This window comes from Leiobunum rupestre, chromosome 5, assembly GCF_980474605.1.
Source record: "Leiobunum rupestre chromosome 5, qqLeiRupe1.1.hap1, whole genome shotgun sequence".
Lineage (NCBI taxonomy): Eukaryota > Metazoa > Arthropoda > Arachnida > Opiliones > Sclerosomatidae > Leiobunum > Leiobunum rupestre.
In genome coordinates, this window is record NC_143388.1 from 25,005,282 (window position 1) to 25,024,364 (window position 19,083).

At 33.0% G+C, this 19,083-nt stretch overlaps 1 protein-coding gene across 1 annotated transcript in view; it reads right to left on the minus strand.

Annotated features, from left to right (window-relative positions):
* LOC149943936 (nose resistant to fluoxetine protein 6-like) overlaps positions 1-17,180 on the minus strand; it is a 31,566-nt gene extending 14,386 nt beyond the window's left edge. The window contains exons 1-4 of the mRNA XM_090176248.1: positions 16,895-17,180; positions 6,624-6,862; positions 4,987-5,101; positions 1,528-1,618 (exon numbers count right to left, since the gene is read on the minus strand). Coding sequence (XP_090032374.1) covers positions 1,528-1,618; positions 4,987-5,101; positions 6,624-6,862; positions 16,895-17,180 — 731 coding nt within the window. The remainder of the gene's footprint in view (positions 1-1,527; positions 1,619-4,986; positions 5,102-6,623; positions 6,863-16,894) is intronic.
* Between the last annotated feature and the right edge of the window lie 1,903 nt (positions 17,181-19,083).

Below are 19,083 nucleotides of genomic sequence, written 5' to 3' on the forward strand. Positions count from 1 at the left end.
TTCAGAACTTTAAACTTCAAATTTTCATGGTATAATATACCCTTCGAAATGTATTTTTACAATTCTAGTTTCTCTAAAAATTGGAACGTATCAAGTAGCCTGTATGGAAAGGCAAACAGCGTTGTTTAAAACTAAGGCTGGACGAATAAATGAATTAACCGAATAATTTGGTCGAATACCGAGCAGAATAACCGTCACGATATTCGTTTCACGCCTCGAATATCGTTTGATCGAATATCGAATAACATCTATTATTCGGTAAATATTTGAAAAATATTTGGAAAACATTTGGATAATATTTGGAAAATATTTGGAAAATATTTGGAAAACATTTGGATAATATTTGGAAAATATTTGGAAAATATTTGGAAAATATTTGGAAAATATTTGGATAATATTTGGAAAACATTTGGAAAATATTTGGAAAATATTTGGAAAATATTCGGTTAATATTCGGAAAATATTCGGTTAATATTCGGAAAATATTTAGAAAATATTCGGTTAATATTCGGAAAATATTTAGAAAATATTCGGTTAATATTCGGAAAATATTTAGAAAATATTTGGTAAATATTCGGTTAATATTCGGAAAATATTTAGAAAATATTCGGTTAATATTCGGAAAATATTCAGAAAATATTCGGAAGATATTCGGAAAATATTCGGAAAATATTCGGAAGAAATTTTTATGGTTGACGGCTAGGATAAAATAATCTATATATGACAATTATATATGAAAGAACGTACGTCACTGGTCAGTTTGGCTCTCAGCAGATACTTTTTTGTTTGCACATAGTTTTATTTTTTTATTTACGTCATATAGGTCCCCGATGATGTCACTAAATAATTCAGTTCTACTATTTAGATTTTATAATTTAAAATATTTTGACTGTTAGACCTGTTATTCGCCGAATATTCGGCCTATTATTCGACGAATATTCGGGCATATTATTCGACGAATATTTGGGCATATTATTTGACGAATATTCGGGCATATTATTCGACGAATATTCGGGCCTATTATTCGACGAATTAATTATTTGGATTAAGCCTAACTATTCGGTATTTGGATAGAAAACTACTAATCGTCTTGGTATACGATTTCAAAAAAATTTTGGTATTCGATATTCGTTTCGATTGGCTAAAAGTGCTATTCGCCCAGCCTTAAAACCTGTTTTTTTGTAAACGATGGTAGCTTGTCTGGAATCTCTCAAGAACCAATTCCAGATTTGGCGTCGAGGAAATCTAAAATTTGGATTTTATCATATAGCTGCTCCTACTTTACAGCTTGGAAAAGTTCGATGAAATGAATCATTTCAAATTATCAGTGCTCGATAACTTCATTGTTTACACTTTTGAGATAACACCGATATGGTTTTCAATTGCTAAAACAATATAAAGGCTTATTTTTTTACAATTTGCCGCGAATACTTTTAACTCAAAGATCAAACTCTTAATTTGAAGTTTTTGAAATATTTTTCCATGTTCAATTTTTTGTTGAACACAAAAAAATGTTTTGTGTCTTACATAATGGCCAACTCCACTTGGTCAAATTCTATCTTCGTTTTCTTTACTTCGCAAGATACAACTTCCGAGTTGAACTCAATTAAATTTGACACTGTAAACAAAAATCAAATTATAATTATTTCATTTTACATTAAAGAGAAAATCCCAACAAATTTACGAATTACCTACGTAAAAAAAAGACCGTTCACAAACTACCTAACGGATTCTATATTTTTTCAAGTTTAGGTATAATTTTGCTAAGTGAGCAATATTATTGTGCGTGCAAATTAAGCTTAAGGGAATAATGTGTTTCATAGTCTTAAAACATTAACCTATAATTAATGTTAGTCTTTCAACAGAGTATTTATCATAATATTTGTTACTTAATTTAACTAACAAATATTATGGCCCCCGTAAATTAAGTAACAAATAGTATGAACCCTTTTAAATTAAGTAACAAATAGTATGAACCCTTTTAAATTAAGTAACAAATAGTATGAACCCTTTTAAATTAAGTAACAAATAGTATGAACCCTTTTAAATTAAGTAACAAATAGTATGAACCCTTTTAAATTAAGTAACACATATTATGAACCCTTTTAAATTAAGTAACAAATAGTATGAACCCTTTTAAATTAAGTAACAAATAGTATGAACCCTTTTAAATTAAGTAACAAATATTATGAACCCTTTTAAATTAAGTAACAAATAGTATGAACCCTTTTAAATTAAGTAACAAATAGAATGAACCCTTTTAAATTAAGTAACAAATAGTATGAACCCTTTTAAATTAAGTAACAAATAGTATGAACCCTTTTAAATTAAGTAACAAATAGTATGAACCCTTTTAAATTAAGTAACAAATATTATGAACCCTTTTAAATTAAGTAACACATATTACGACCCCCTTAAATTTAGTAAAAATTATTACAACCCCCTTAAATTAAGTAACAAACATTATGACCCCCTTAAGTTAAGTAACAAATAATATGACCCCCTTAAATTAAGTAACAAATAATATGAACCCTTTTAAATTAAGTAACAAATATTACGACCCCCTTAAATTAAGTAAAAATTATTACAAACTCCTTAAATTAAGTAACAAATATTATGAACCCTTTTAAATTAAGTAACAAATATTATGACCCTCTTCAATTAATTAACAAATATTATGACCCTCTTCAATTAATTAACAAATATTCGGTCAAAAATATTTTCTTTTTTATAATCAATATTTGTTACGTAACTTAGGGTAACTAAGGAACTTTTCTAAAGACCTATTTTTGCGTTAAGTAATTTGTGAACAATCCCTCATACAATTTAAATGGAAATTAATATTTAATGCTCTTAAATTTAAAAAATTATTTTTGACCTTCATACAGTTTTTATTGTTATTTGAAATTGAAGTTTTCAGGCTAATTTCGTTTCACAGCACTGTGGGAACTTATAAAGGTGATAAAGTACCCTTGAATTTCAATTGCCACTTTTATATTTCCGTGAGATACGTGGATTTAAAAAAATAATTAATTTCCTTGAGACTTGCAATATTTCTTGAATTCTAATTGATTTTTTCCGATAACATAAATTTAAAAGAAAATCATTTGAATAAAATTACATAAATTTTCGGTTATGACAAGTTATGTCTGATATAGTGCCATTTGTTATTTCAATTTACAATACCTAGATTTATTTCAACTGTATGAAAATCATATTAAATTTTTTTAAGCATCTGCGGATAATAGTTAGTGGTTCACAGTAACCTGAATTAAAAATAAATAAAAATTCTGCCGAATTTATTATTTATTTTTGATAAGTAATATATTAGAAAGTAAACGTAACGTTAATTTCACGTGATATAATGCTTTTTTAAAATGTCGTTTAAGCCTAAAATAAAATTAAATGTTTTTACTATTAGGATCCTGATAGATATTCTGCCAGTTTCAATAACATTACCGCCATCTATCGGTTTCAAAAATTTAGCACTGAATAAGGCAGCGCGTTCTTAAAATTAGTCTCGCGCCAAAGTATCATCTTGGCCAATACGCTACCTGAGAGCAAAAGTCAAGTAAGTTGAGATACGTGACTATCAAAAGAAATTCAAAATAAGAATCCTTGAGTGTTTTTAAATTAAGGTGACTCAGTACGAAATTTTCATTATATATTTCCACTCTATTTATATCAATTTTCATTATTAGAGTATTGTTATTATGCTAGATTTCGAACTGAAAACTGGTTTTTCTCAAATAGGGGTTTTTAGACTCGCTTGACTCTTGCTCTAAGGTAGCGAATTGCGATAAAATAAAAGCGCGCGTCAAAACCATTGAAGTTGGCTGTACTTGTGGTATTTGAAAATATCTTTACATTATTGAAACTGGCCTTTATCTAATCAGATATTATTCGGTGTTTATTTTTGACTGTGTTATATTGGAATGATAGGCGGATACAAATATCCCATAGCAATTAAAAATAGGAACCACTAGTGAGAGATTCTGTGGAGGTGACCTTGTTCGCTTAAATAAACTTTCAAGGATAATATGAAAATAAATTATAAGGGTAATAATTTCGGGTAAAGGCTTAACACTGATATATTTTTATGGCGATCAACGTTGGGCGGAATCTTTTTATCTTGAGAACATAAACTAGAAAACGAATCTTTTAAGATGCATTTTTTTCCAAGTTGCAAATGTTATAATTCCAACTGAGGGCTCAGAATTTCAAGACAAATAAATTTACGGATTTGAAAATACAATAGAGGTTTATTTAATTTTCTTTTTCACAGGGTTTACATATTTTCAAAAAAATCTCGTCTACCAATCTTCGGTTTAGTTTTCGATGGTTTAACGATTTTCGTAACAAAAACTCGGATTTTTCAAAATCTCCTTCGTGTTTTTTTATAAATATTTGATTATGATTTTAAGGTTTTCTATATTTTTCGGTACATTTTTTTCTAAGAATTATGTATTTTCAGTAGATTTTTTCTAAGATTTGTCATTTTTTCGGTATATTTTTTTGAGATGTGTATTTTCGGTAGATTTTTTTCTAAGATTTGTAGATTTTTCTGTAGTTTTTCTAAGATTTCTGGATTTTTCGGTATATATTTTTAAAGATTTGTAGATTTTTCTAAGATTTCTGGATTTTTCGGTATATTTGTTTAAGATTTGTAGATTTTTCTGTAGTTTTTTTCTAAGATTGGTGGATTTTTCGGTTAATTTTTTCTAAGATTTGTGTAATTTCGGTAGATTTATCTCTAAGATTTGTAGATTTTTCTGTAGTTTTTTTCTAAGATTTATATATTTTTCGGTAAATTGTTTCGAGGATTTTTCAATTTTATTAAAAAAAAATAATCCAAAATCATTGTTGTATTTTGGTGGGTATTTAAATTATTTTTTTTTTCCAGAATTTTGTGGATTGATTAAAGGATCGAAAAGCTTGTGGAATGTTTTGGCCGGTCAGGAAAAAATTCAACCACCATATACATACCTTTATTGGTAATTTGGTCGATGTCATCGACGGAACAGACAGAGGGAACGCACAATCCTACTCGATAAGCAACCGTGTAGAGTCCCCACAACGATTTCGTCAAGTGCTTAATAATCTTGAAAATGGCACAATAATTGTTTTCAATGTGTTTCTAGCGCTAATAAATTACTGGTTAATTAACTATATTCACTAAAGGATGTCACTCAAACTGTATATTTCTACACTGAATTAGAATTCGGGTTTGGTTGCATGGTTAAAAGTCGCTAGATGGTGGTGCCTTGGGTATTAACCTAGCTGATTATTATTATTATTTCTACATTTCTTACTTACATGGTAACGATATATTTCAGTTCGTAACCATGGTGATGGTTTGGATTGGCTTCGGAAAACAGCCTATTCCGCTAGGTGGCGTTTGAAACGCGAATTAGCCGTTTTTTTTCTTAGTGGCGTATTTAAGGAGGGCTTGGGGTTGAAAAACTCCCCAAGACGGATGGGTTAATGACTTGCATTTGTTTTACATTCTTTAGCAAATCTAGTTAAGTAATCAACGAATAAATGATCATCAATATATCAGTGGCGTAGCGAGGATATTTGGCGCCCAGGGCTAAACACCCCAATTTGCGCCCCCCCCCCCTTGGCTGCCCCATCGTGCAGTTATACAGGGTGTTTCAAAAGGTTATGCAAAAATTTTAAGGAGTTGTAGGGGGTGAGTTGAGAAGTATGCCTGTTTTCCCCATTTTACTACGATGGGTGAAAAGAGCTCCATAGAGCTTCAAAGTGTGGCCTACTAGCCCCTGGAAGTAGGCTGCAACCAGTGCAAAACCAAGAAGCATTGACTGTTTAAGTTTACTTTTTTACGCTGGTTACCTCGATTTGTTTACAAAGTCCTTTTTCACCTATCACCAGTGGTGTAGTCGGGCTAGGGCGGTGCAGGGCGTCGCCCCGGTGCTTTTTTCAAAGGCAGGGCCTCGCCCCACCTTGGTTTTTCCTTTTTTCCAGGGCGGGCCCTGCCTCTTTTTTTCAACTTGCCAGGGCGCGCCTTAATTGCTTCTATTTCGTATATAATTTTTCTGGAATAAAGGGTGCGTGAATTTAGGATGCATTTTGCCCGCAGAAAAATACCATAACAATTTCAAATCGTTACCTAGTTACGGCCAGCTTCGATCTCGCTAAAAATTGAAGTTGGACGTACATTTATAGCGGCCAGTACAGCCAACTTCGATTTCGCGCGCAATCGAAGTTGGCTATACCCAGGTAGCGCCCCGGTTCTTTTTATTTTAGGACTACACCACTGCCTATCACACGAACTCAAACCTGAATGTTCGCATTTCCCCGCTGCTTGGTTTTGCGCTGGTTGCAATCTACTTCCAGGGGCTAGTAGGCCACACTTTGAAACTCTCTGGCGTTCTTTTCACTCACCGTAGCTAGGAGGACGGGTCATTCATATTCCTAGATCGTAGGTAAATGGGGAAAAACAGGCATACTTCTCAACTCACCCCCTACAACTCCTTCTAATTTTTGCATAACCTTTTGAAACCACCTGTATAGCTTGTTTCCAAACAAATCCATTTTAATACTTTGGGTGCCCAAGGCGGTTGCTCCCCCTGCTCCCATCGCTAAGCCACTGCAATGAGTACCTCTGAGGTTCCAGTGAGGTTCTTGAAGACTGGTAGCGTGTCTTTGGCATAGATGATTTTAGGTTTGACCGGGATGGGTGGCCGGAAGTCAACCATGCAATACTGTCCCCTGAACGAGAGCGCATTGTCTTCGCTGTAGGTGTCTGGTACCTCGATGGCCACGCAACCCTCGTAGTCTCCGAAAGCGGACATGGTCCCCGTCAACTGCCCTCCTCCCATTTTCCCGCTGGAATCCAACACTGGACGGAACGTTTCAAAGGATTCATGTTATTCATTTAAATAAAACATCTTGGCATAAATTAAAAATAGATGTCGCTACTCCATTTAAGAAATAAGGCAAAATTACGCGTTTGGACAGACTTACAGCAATCGTGGCATTCTAGTATTTTACCGAAATAAATTAAAAATATAAACATTTTAATAATATAAATTTTATAAGATAATTAATTCGTTGTGTTAGATTACGTATATTTCATTCTCCGCCACTAGTGCTCGGATTTCGATTAATTTTTATCCATGATTAAAATAAGCTCGGCGATATTTAAATAATATTTATTTAAATAACCAATAGTTGAATAAAAATTGTAAAATGTTTAAATAATCTTAAGTGAATAAGCCTATTATTTAAATAAAACAAACAATTATTTAAATAAATGCCACTTTTATTCAAATAAATGCTTGGTTGCGTAAAAAACATAATTAAATAAGTTAAAATGATATAATTTTTACCAACGTTTTTCAAATAAACCGGAAAATTTGTGGATAATGAATAAACAATTCCGAGCACTATCCACCACTATCCCCCTATTTGGTTTTCCGTTGCTACGCAACAGGTTTTGAAATTGTTTTATAATTAGGCTTAACTTCTCTTTTAAGTTTAGTTAATCGCTTTCCAAATTCCCTGCACGTTACTGATAATCCTCAATTAAATATTGTAAAACCGGTCTACCGTTGGAAATTCTGCCCATTCTCATTACTTTATAACTCATTTTTGACTCTAAGATCTATTTTGTAATTGGTATATCTTAACATTCATTTTGGGCGTGAAAATACGTCGCCATGTTAATTAAGGTATAAAAGGAGGTAATTATGCCTGCTATACCTCACAACGAAAAGGTTCTATCACGCGCAAAAACTTAATTTTGAAATCGGTCAATTCGTAAGTTTTGTAATGACTTTAAATTTGCTTAGGGATTAGTTTTTTTAACAACTTTCTCATTGTGAACCTTTTTACCTTTTCGCGTATTTTGTCAGTTTTTACATTTCAGTCCATAGATGGTTCTAATTATCTTTAACTTTAGGTTAGGCTAGATTTCAATAGGCTGGCACATTCCTTAAACCTAATTACAAACTAAAATAAACCTGTTAAACGCTATTAACATTTATATTCCGTACTTCTGACTAAGCAGGTATATTTTGTAGTGTATTCTACTTTACCGAATCATTCGTAAAATTAAGTAGCGGCCCAGCTATTTTTGAATTATTCCAATACCTCTTTTAAAATACTGTTGGTCTTTTGGTGGGAAATATTTTAAGGTTAAACCACTAATGCATGCAATTCTAATATTAAAATTAATGTTATGAAGTTTTTGCCAAGTTACTTCAATGTCAGGGAAATGGTTTATGTTGACTTCACTAAAACAGTTTTCTTTCGAGGGAAATTCCCTTTCCATTTTTACAGGATTCGAAAAATATTTTTGGGACTTGCTACCCTTTATAAATAATTGAACGCTAAATTAATTTGCTACTTAAATTCTATCGCTTAAGTTGCACATCGTTATACCATTGTATGAAAAACTAAAAAACGTTCGCGTCACTGAAGTTTCCAAGGTTACCGCCACCCGATGAATTATGGGAAATTTCCTCCATAAAAAAATTAATCGGGTTAAAATTCTTTTCAGAAGACACGGATTTTTTTTTAAAAAGACCTAGATTTTTTCCCCAAGTCGAAATATCACAATGCTACGCTTTATAAAAAGCTACGTTGCTATTAATTTAAAAGTGTCCACATTGTAGGATAAATTATTTCGTTGGCAATGTAGTTTAAAATGATAAATTTGGCGTGGATTTCATTAACAAATCTTCATTTTTTTTGTACTGATGATTTAACTTTCTTTTCATTCGTTTTGACTGTCGGATCAAAAAGAAATCAATATGCCATTTCAGAATTTATTGCGGCGCCATCTGCGTCAGATTTTTAAAACAGATAAGATAACTTTTGTACAAACGAGATAAAATCATTTATCTTGTCTGATAGTAGATTCCGCGTTAGTCATTTTGGCGCGAATCGTATTACCAGAAGCTTATAGTATATCGCTTACGAGATGAGTATCTATCTAGGCCATTAAAATGAATTACGTACCTTCGCAGGCTAGTGGACGTTTTCAATGGGCTTGAATTTGATGTGTACACTGCATCTGGGCTTAAAATTTACCGCCCTTATTAACCATGTAATATGTAAAAATTACACGGCGGAAGGATATGATAGAAACTCATTACAAGATGTAATTTTAGCACTACTTTTTAAGCTATGTACCTTCGCAGACTCGACGTGGATAAAATCTAATTATAAAACATATTTTCTCATCAGAAACATTTTTTGAAAAATCCACGGGTCCCAGCGTAGGTATATATTTCCAGCGAATAACATTACCAAGATAAGTACATGTATACTTCTCGCTTACGATATTTATTATACACTTCTGGTATTACTGAAGTTTTGTATTGTAAATATGGGTGCCAACCAAAAACAAACAAAATTTAAGAATTGCCTTGCAATTCCACTACAAGATCCTGAGATTATGAGCCAGTGCAGCGTAAATGAAAAAGTTCATAGTTCATCGATGGGTATGGTGTTTTCCTTTTTGTTACCTTCAAGGTCGTATAAGTAACCCCGAAACCATTTTATTGCTGTCAACGGTTGAGTTCAGTAGGAGTGCTATTAGGCTTTGGCAGGAATCCATTCCTCTACTAGGAATGCTTATCGCGGCAGATTTTCGTCTCGATGTGGCTGACGGTTTTTTGGACGTCACTATGTTAACTTAACAAACAACAACGTGAGAGGGGAGCGCGCGCAGAGGGGATTTTTCCTCTCGTAGGCGGGGCCAAAGCCGTCAGAGTTATCTTATAATACGCGATACGGCAGGATAAGCATTCCCAGAAGAGGTATGGAATTTTGGTTTTGGTCAGGTAGGTAAAGTAAATAAGGCTTTTTAGAAAAATGTTCTTTCCTAAATCTAGAAAAATATGGTGATCCTCAAAATTTCAATTTAAGCCTATACCTGTATGCTGCTTGTAACAAATTTCACTCGATTTTTTCTACTGTTCTGTGATTTGGGAGTAGAGTAAGAAGAGTAGCCCTATGACGTCATTTTACTCCGATTCTGCGGTGGCGAATATTTCGAAATGAATGATTTAAGAATGTTTTCGCAAAATAATGGCCTTTGGCAATTTTACCGGATAAATTATGAACAAGCGGACGATTTTATCACTAAAAAGAGTACATTTTTAGTCAGAGACCAGGGGACAAGAAACCACCTAGTGTTTTCAGTTCATGGGCACCACATCCTGGTCGCGGGTCACCAGGCAAAACTGCTGTCTGGTAGAGCCTTCAACTTTAGCATATTTTAATTGGATGAATGATAGGTAATTTCAAGTTGAAAAAATAAGGAATGTTAGGAGCAGATTGGCGCGTTGTTCGGGCGTTAGGACTATACGTTAGTTCAGTGATGGCACGCCAGCAGGCGGGTCAGATAGTCTATGACATCCCTTCAAATTAACTTTTAAAATCCTTATAGTTCTACAGAAATTCAGGGTGTTTCCAAGTGTTATGCAAACATTTGAAGGAGTTGTAGGGGGTGAGTTTAAAGTATACCTGTTTTTTCCCGTGTTCCTACGAGGAGTTAAAAGAGCGCCAGAGAGCTTCAAAGTGTGGCCTACTAGCCTCTGAACGTAGGCTGCAACAAGCGCAAAACCAAGCAGCAGGGAAACGCGAACACTAAGGTTTGGGTTCATGTGATAGGTAAACAAGTCCGCTAAAGCGATAATATAATTACCATAAGTCTATAATATTTTTCCATAAGTTTGTCACTTTGGGGAATATTTTACTGAGAGCTAGTAACGGAGTGACGTCATTACAACAAGAAAATCTCCCCCTAGCGAGGCGCTGTCAAAGGCTACGTGTGACGCGTTAGCGAGCGGACGCAAAACGGTTACGAAGCCCGTAATGCAGTCTGTCTTGCGACTAGCTCTCAGTAAAACTTTTGCACCTGAAGAATATAGAAGTGTCACACTTATGTAACTATATTATACACTTATGTAATTACGTTTACCTCTTGGTCTATTTTGAATAACTGGCAGCTTGAACTAAATTTTGGATCACACTGTTCAATATGAACCATTTCCTTTATAAACTTTGCTGTGATGGGGGATATCATTAACCAGCTAGGCTAATACTCGAGCCCCAAGTCAGCTAGCGACGTTTTATCACGTTTTATAGACGAAATGCTTCCAGGAAATGGGAATCAACCATCTCTCCTACAAGCTCATGAATCTGTAGGCATACCGGGACAAATATTTATAAATTTTGCAGTAATACGTTAGTATCAAAAGTAAGTACAGGGGTGAATTAACCCTTTCGGTGCCTCTAGGCACCAAATCAATTGCCGCTTCTTGGCATTGTTAGCTAAGTAGGAGCCAGCCAAGTACTTCGACCAGGGAACACTTAAGTGGGGGGTTTATCAGAGACTCACAATTTTGGCTCCCTAGAAAAATGTCGCCCTAGGCACGTGCCTACTCTGCCTAATGGTTAATACGACCCTGCGTAAGAATCATAAGTTAAATAATTAATAGATGGTTTAGTACGCTAAGTCAACCGTTGCCTAAGGTTTTCACGTTCGCGGAATGCGGGATCTCGTATTTTGGCGGCATACCTTTCCCTAGCTAAAGGCCTAGTATTTCTTCCGCCTGTCCCCCTTGAAATTTTCTTACCCTCGATGCTTCGCCTTGGATTTACGCTTTCCGCAAAACATGTTTTTGGAGAAGGTCGAGCGGCAGTATAGATTTTACATTTACTACAACCTATAATATAAATTTTACGGAAAACATTTGTAATATTTTCGGCACAAGTAAAACTGCTCTGAAATATTATTGAGCACAAATATCAAATAAATCCGATTTTTCCAAAATGTTTGATTTTAAATCGGACTTTACCATTACGCAATAGGGAATTATTTTACATTTCATACATTTACCTATATTCTCATATTGAAAAAATACAACTTGTCAATAAATATAGAGTACCAGTTACAAATAATTTCTAATATAAGAACTGATTTTCAAATGTTTTACGGAGAAAATCAATGGGATCCTCCTTTTATTTACTGTAATAGCTGTCGCCGGATTGTCTCTAGTTGTACACAACGCTCGATGGCCCATCGAATACCCCGAACTTACGAGGAGACGACCCGAGGTGGTTCTCACCGATTTGGTTCAAAGTTGGGTGATTGTTAGACCTAGATGTAACATGAAACCCGTTAAAGGGAAAAGTTACGCTGGGCTTCCGTTTTGCCATGGCAACCAAAAATGTTTTTGACAACATAAAATAAGAAAAAGTCTATGTAAAATAACATGCGAAAATGACAAATTCTAAGGGTCCCCCCTGTGCAAAACTTCAATAAATCAAAAAATAATTTTAAAAAAAATAAACAAAATATATTAAATTTTACAATTTTGGATTACTTTGGACAAATAGGGGGGACTAAAAACCATTTTGGGTGAACTCGAGCGAATTTTAATAAATACGTCGAAATTTTAGGTATAATACAAAATATTTGTAAAACTTATGCCGTGATAACTGCCATATATTTTCGCCGATAAATCTTAAAATTTCTACATTACATTATCTGAACGATGTAAACAGAGTTTTAGATTTCGATAGAAAAACGACGACATTTTATAAAATGGCGGATACAAATATAAATCATGGTGCAATAAGTTAGGTAATTTGTATCCGATTAACCTAAGATTTTCTACGTTACATTATCTGCCCGAATGAAATGGTACTATAGATTTTTATAGAAATCAGACACCATTTTGGAAAATGGCGGATATCAATAAATCTCATCGTGCGATAAGTTCCGTAAATATTCGTCGATTAATCAGAAATTCTCTACGTTTCATTATCTACCCGAGTTAATTAGACCTATGGGTTTTCCAATAATAATCCGACGCCATTTTGAAAAATGGTGGATATAAATATAACTTATGATGCGATAACTGCCGAAATTATTTGTCCAATTTCTTGAAATTTTCTACTTTACATTACCTATTAAAGATAATAAATCCTATTAATTTTAATAAAATTCGAGGCCATTTTGGAAAATGGCGGATGTCATATAAGTTCCGTAATTATTCGACGATAAATCTGAATTTTTCTGTTTCATTAAATGATCGAATAAATAAGTCCTTTCTATTTTGAAAGAATTCCAAAGTCATTTTGCAAAATGGCGCATGTCTGAGAAGTTCCGTAATTATTCGTCAACTATTCTGAAATTTTCTATTTCTGACCGAGTAAATTAGTCCTATTTCTTTTGAGATAAATACTCCGTTTTTCAAAATAACGCATGTATTCCTTGGTGCGATAAATTCTATATTGTTATTGTAAAAAAAATTATAGGAAACTTCATACAAAATGGGTAAATTTTAATACATTTCGGCAAAATCCAATAATATGGTTAAATTTATCATTTAGGCATAATTTGGGTAAATTGAAATATTATTAAATTAGTTCAATTGGCATTGTAGAATTATTGGTAATTCGGGAAATTATTGTTAATTCAGAAAATGGTTGTAATTCAGGAAATTTTGGGTAATTTGGAAAATTATTGGTAATTTGGTAAATAATTGGTAATTTGGTAAATAATTGGTAATTTGGTAAATAATTGGTAATTTGGGAAATAATTTGTTATTCTGGAAATTAATGGTAATTCTGGAAACTATTGGTAACTCAGGAAATTATTGGTAGCTCGGGAAATTATTGGTAACTCGGGAAGTTATTGGTAACTCGGGAAGTTATTGGTAACTCGGGAAGTTATTGGTAACTCGGGAAGTTATTGGTAACTCGGGAAGTTATTGGTAACTCGGGAAGTTATTGGTAACTCGGGAAGTTATTGGTAACTCGGGAAGTTATTGGTAACTCGGGAAGTTATTGGTAACTCGGGAAATTATTGGTAACTCGGGAAATTATTGGTAACTCGGGAAATTATTGGTAACTCGGGAAATTATTGGTAACTCGGGAAATTATTGGTAACTCGGGAAATTATTGGTAACTCGGGAAATTATTGGTAACTCGGGAAATTATTGGTAACTCGGGAAATTATTGGTAACTCGGGAAATTATTGGTAACTCGGGAAATTATTGGTAACTCGGGAAATTATTGGTAACTCGGGAAAGTATTGATAACTCGGGAAAGTATTGATAACTCGGGAAATTATTGACGACTCGGGAAATTATTGACGACTCGGGAAATTATTGACGACTCGGGAAATTATTGACGACTCGGGAAATTAATGATGATACGGGAAATTAATGATGACTCGGGAAATTAATGGTGACTCGGGAAATTATTTATAACTCGGGAAATTATTGATGACTCGGGAAATTATTGATGACTCGGGAAATTATTGATGACTCGGGAAATTATTGATGACTCGGGAAATTATTGATGACTCGGGAAATTATTGATGACTCGGGAAATTATTGATGACTCGGGAAATTATTGATGACTCGGGAAATTATTGATGACTCGGGAAATTATTGATGACTCGGGAAATTATTGATAATCGATAATTTTTCTAAAAACAATCAAGATATATATTGTTATGCGCTATTTTGCATACGGCAGATTTCAAATTAATGTACAAATAATTTCGGCAGTTATCGCATTATGAGATATTGATATCTGCCATTTTGTAAAATGGCGTCATATTTCTATCACAGTGTAAGGGGCTTATTTATTCGATCAGATAATGTTATGTAGAAAATTTCACGTAAATCGACAAATAATTTCGGCAGTTATCGCATCATAAGTTATATTTATATCCACCATTTTTCAAAATGGCGTCGGATTATTATTGGAAAACCCATAGGTCTAATTAACTCGGGCAGATAATGAAACGTAGAAAATTTCTGATTAATCGACGAATATTTACGGAACTTATCGCACGATGAGTTTTATTGATATCCGCCATTTTCCAAAATGGTGTCGGATTTCTATAAAAATCTATAGTACGAATTCATTCGGGCAGATAATGTAACGTAGGAAATCTTAGGTTAATCGGATGCAAATTACCTAACTTATTGCACAATGATTTATATTTGTATCCGCCATTTTATAAAATGTCGTCGTTTTTCTATCGAAATCTAAAACTCTGTTTACATCGTTCAGATAATGTAATGTAGAAATTTTAAGATTTATCGGTGAAAATATATGGCAGTTATCACGGCATAAGTTTTACAAATATTTTGTATTATACCTAAAATTTCGACGTATTTATTCAAATTCGCTCGAGTTCACCCAAAATGGTTTTTAGTCCCCCCTATTTGTCCAAAGTAACCCAAAAATGTTAAATTTACTATTTTTTATTTTTTTTTTAAATTATTATTTTTTGATTTATTGAAGTTTTGCACAGGGGGGACCCTTAGAATTTGTCATTTTCGCATGTTATTTTATATAGACTTTTCTTATTTTATGTTGTCAAAAACATTTTTGGTTGCCATGGCAAAACGGAAGCCCAGCGTAACTTTTCCCTTTACCGGGTTTCATGTTACATCTAGGTCTAACAATCACCCAACTTTGAACCAAATCGGTGAGAACCACCTCGGGTCGTCTCCTCGTTAGTGACCCCCCATGGATACCGCGTTACCTCTTTCTCTCAAAATACTAAAAATGGTCCGATTACTTATAATTATATAATACCGCCGCCCTCGCCATCTGGTGGTGCCAGTTCTAACTTGAAGTTTATGAACGGTTAAAAGTCCTTTGAATTATCCGTTTAGTTAGCCGTTATTTTGAAAGATTCAAAAAAAAATATTTTTGTCAAAGATTCAAAAAATATATTTAATTTGTCTAAAACTTAGATGGCAGCAGAAACGTTTTCTACTGTGCTACGGCGGCGGTAGCGGCGGAGTCGCACTCAGACTCTCTTATAAATTTCGTTTTTCACACCTACGTGCTCAACGAAATTAAAAAGGACTTTGTATACCAATCGAGGTAACCAGCGTAAAAAAGTGAACCTAAACAGCATTTAAAGTCCCTGCTGCTTCGTTTTGCGCTTGTAGCAGCCTACTTCCAGGGGCTAGTAGGCCACACTTTGAAGTTCTATGGCGCTCTTTTAACTCATCGTAGGAAAATGCAGAAAACACAGGCATACTTCTCAAGTCACCCCCTACAACTCCTTCAAATTGTTGCATAACCTTTTTAAACACCCTGTATATTACAGAGTTTAGTAGAAATTGAAATTTGGAGGGTAAATCACTTTACTACTCTAGATTTTGGAAATAAAAATGGAATCCCAAAATCCATCTTAGGAGACCAAAAAAATGGGTTTATCACTTACTTGGTCCAACTGAAATAACTTGGCGTTAATATATCAATTAAACCAATAACTAATTAATGTAATAATTAATTAGTTCTTGATTAAACCCATCTTTTTGCAATTATTCATATTTTGTGACATGTTTAATTTTCACCGTTTCAATAATTTTAATAATATTATTTTACAGTGGCTGGTCAAAGATATATCAGGGTACTTGGGAATCAGGTTGACCGTTACCTTCGCAACAATGTTGAAACTTCTCCTATTTAAACGCACTCTCGCAAGCTCAAAATTGGTGTTAGCGTCGAGTTCGGGACTACTTGTTTTCTTTGAATTTTTCCCATTAGATAGTAGCGGCAATGAGAGCAGCGGAGGTTTCTCTAACTACGCTGTTCAGCCAAAGGTAGCGGAGAGAGGATTTTCAGCCCCCTGGAGTGGCTGATTTCTAACTCTTTGGGACATATAGTTCATTCCTTCTCACATATGCTTTTACTCTAAGGTTCGACTTTCGCAATAAAGATTGAAGTGAGATTGGAATAGCTCGTAGCACGCGTCGCGATAGACTCCATCGCCATCTCTTTTTCATAAAAGAACTAAAAGCTACCTATGTGAGAAAATTAAGCTGGCGAGAGTGCGTTTAAATGTTACATAAATTTCAAAAAAGGAAGAACTTACTTTGAATAGCGAATACTTTCAAATCGCGCATTCCGAAAATAACTTTCAAGAAGGCCGCGTTGCATTCTGGGTTCAAATCCATTTCGGACGTGAATCGGACGATGTAGGGCAAAATCCACTTGATGGTTGATCGAACCGCTTCCTTCAACTTTTGATCCATGGACATCCATTTGCGAAGGACATCATGGTCGGTGTCCGATTTCAAATTGGGAATACTTTGAAATTTCCCGTTGACGTGCCCCAATTGAAACGCTAACACAAAACAGAACGCGAGCGGTAAATTCATATTGTAACTGAAGAGCTCTGGTCTCTAGTGGGGTCCCAGTGGAAATAAAGAAGTTTAAACTTCGCGAAATTAACCCCAGTTCGAAGGATGTCATAATAATTTCATGGTCCGGTATGCCAAGACAGGAAAAAACCGAGACCTTCGCTTAGGAAGTACATCCGTAATTTAAATTTTAGTTTGTTCGGGTTCGGATTTTGGAATTAATGTCCATAAATTTTCATTTTAAACTTGTTTTGAGCGCGCCGTTTCGCAATTTAATATGAGGCTGTCGACACTCCCCGCCGTTTATAATTTTAAATGAATCGATTCAATGTCGTCTTGCGATGTTTTTCGTGTCAAATTTGTAAGCCGCTGCTTCCACGCGGAAATATGGTTCCTCCCGTAATTGCGAAATTGAAATCAACATTATAAGTCTTGGATACGAATAAGCCGTTATTTTAAGACAATTAATCCAGGTTAATGAAAGAGTTACTTAAATTAATAAATTTAATTAATAAAATTATTATTATTTAAGAAATATTAAATCATTTTAAATAATAATTATTAATGATAATTAATTAATAAATTAATATTTATTATTAATTAATTAAAATATTAATATTTTATATTAATTATTTCATTAAGTTACCAAAATTAATGATTATAAATTATTAGTTATTAGTTATTTAATTAAGTTGTTAAAACTAGTTATTTAATTAATTTATTAAAACTAGTTATTTAAATAAGTTATTAAAACTAGTTGTATAATTAAGTTATTAAAACTAGTTATTTAATTAAGTTATTAAAACTAGTTGTATAATTAAGTTATTAAAACTAGTTTAATTAAGTTATTAAAACTAGTTTAATTAAGTTATTAAAACTAGTTTAATTAAGTTATTAAAACTAGTTTAATTAAGTTATTAAAACTAGTTTAATTAAGTTATTAAAACTAGTTATTTAATTAAGTCATCAAAGTTAATTATGAATAACTATTTATTTAATTCAGTTATCAATATTAATTATTAATATAATTAGTCATTTAATAAAGTTATCAAAATTAATTTTTAGTAATTAAAGTTATTTAATTAAGTTATCAAAATTAAACATTAATAATTAGTTATTTGATTTTGCTATCCAAATTAAACATTAATAATTAGTTATTTGATTTTGCTATCCAAATTAAACATTAATAATTAGTTATTTGATTTAAGTCATCAAAATTAAATAAATAACTAATTATTAATGTTTAAGTTATCAAAATTAATTATTAATAATTAGCTATTTAATTAACACATGGAAATTAATTATTAATAATTAGCTATTTAATTAACACATGGAAATTAATTATTAATAATTAGCTATTTAATTAACACATGAAAATTAATCTATGAGTTACGAAAATTAAATTAATACGTCCTTTAATGGAGTAAATGTTTATTACAAAATTTCAGTACAATTTTATTATTACTTCAAGGTGCCACGTTTTTTTTAAATAGTTTAACATTTGGTTTATTTTTATAAAGTAAAACAATTAGCAAGTAACCATAATTGCGAGTCTAAACCTTAAATTTACCATCAAAATATATAAATCGTGAAAATAAGTAAAATTTGAGTTGGCGTATTTTGGAAATGAAAAAACGTGAGACGCAATTGAGGATAGCACCGGATAACAGCCTTGAATGAGTGTTTATTGTTTTGACATTACGACTCTGAATTTTCACCAATTTGTCATCCTATAAGCGCTGACATTTCCATCCATTTCGCGGTGACCCCATTGAATTCCATTCGCTCTGACTTTTTTTTTGGAAATAGTTTCCTTACGTTTCGAAATATATTGATGAATTATTAGTTTTCAACCATTTCTTATAATTTATATTACTTCCCTTCCACGACGAAACCGGTGATAAAAGTAAAGTAAAGCAAA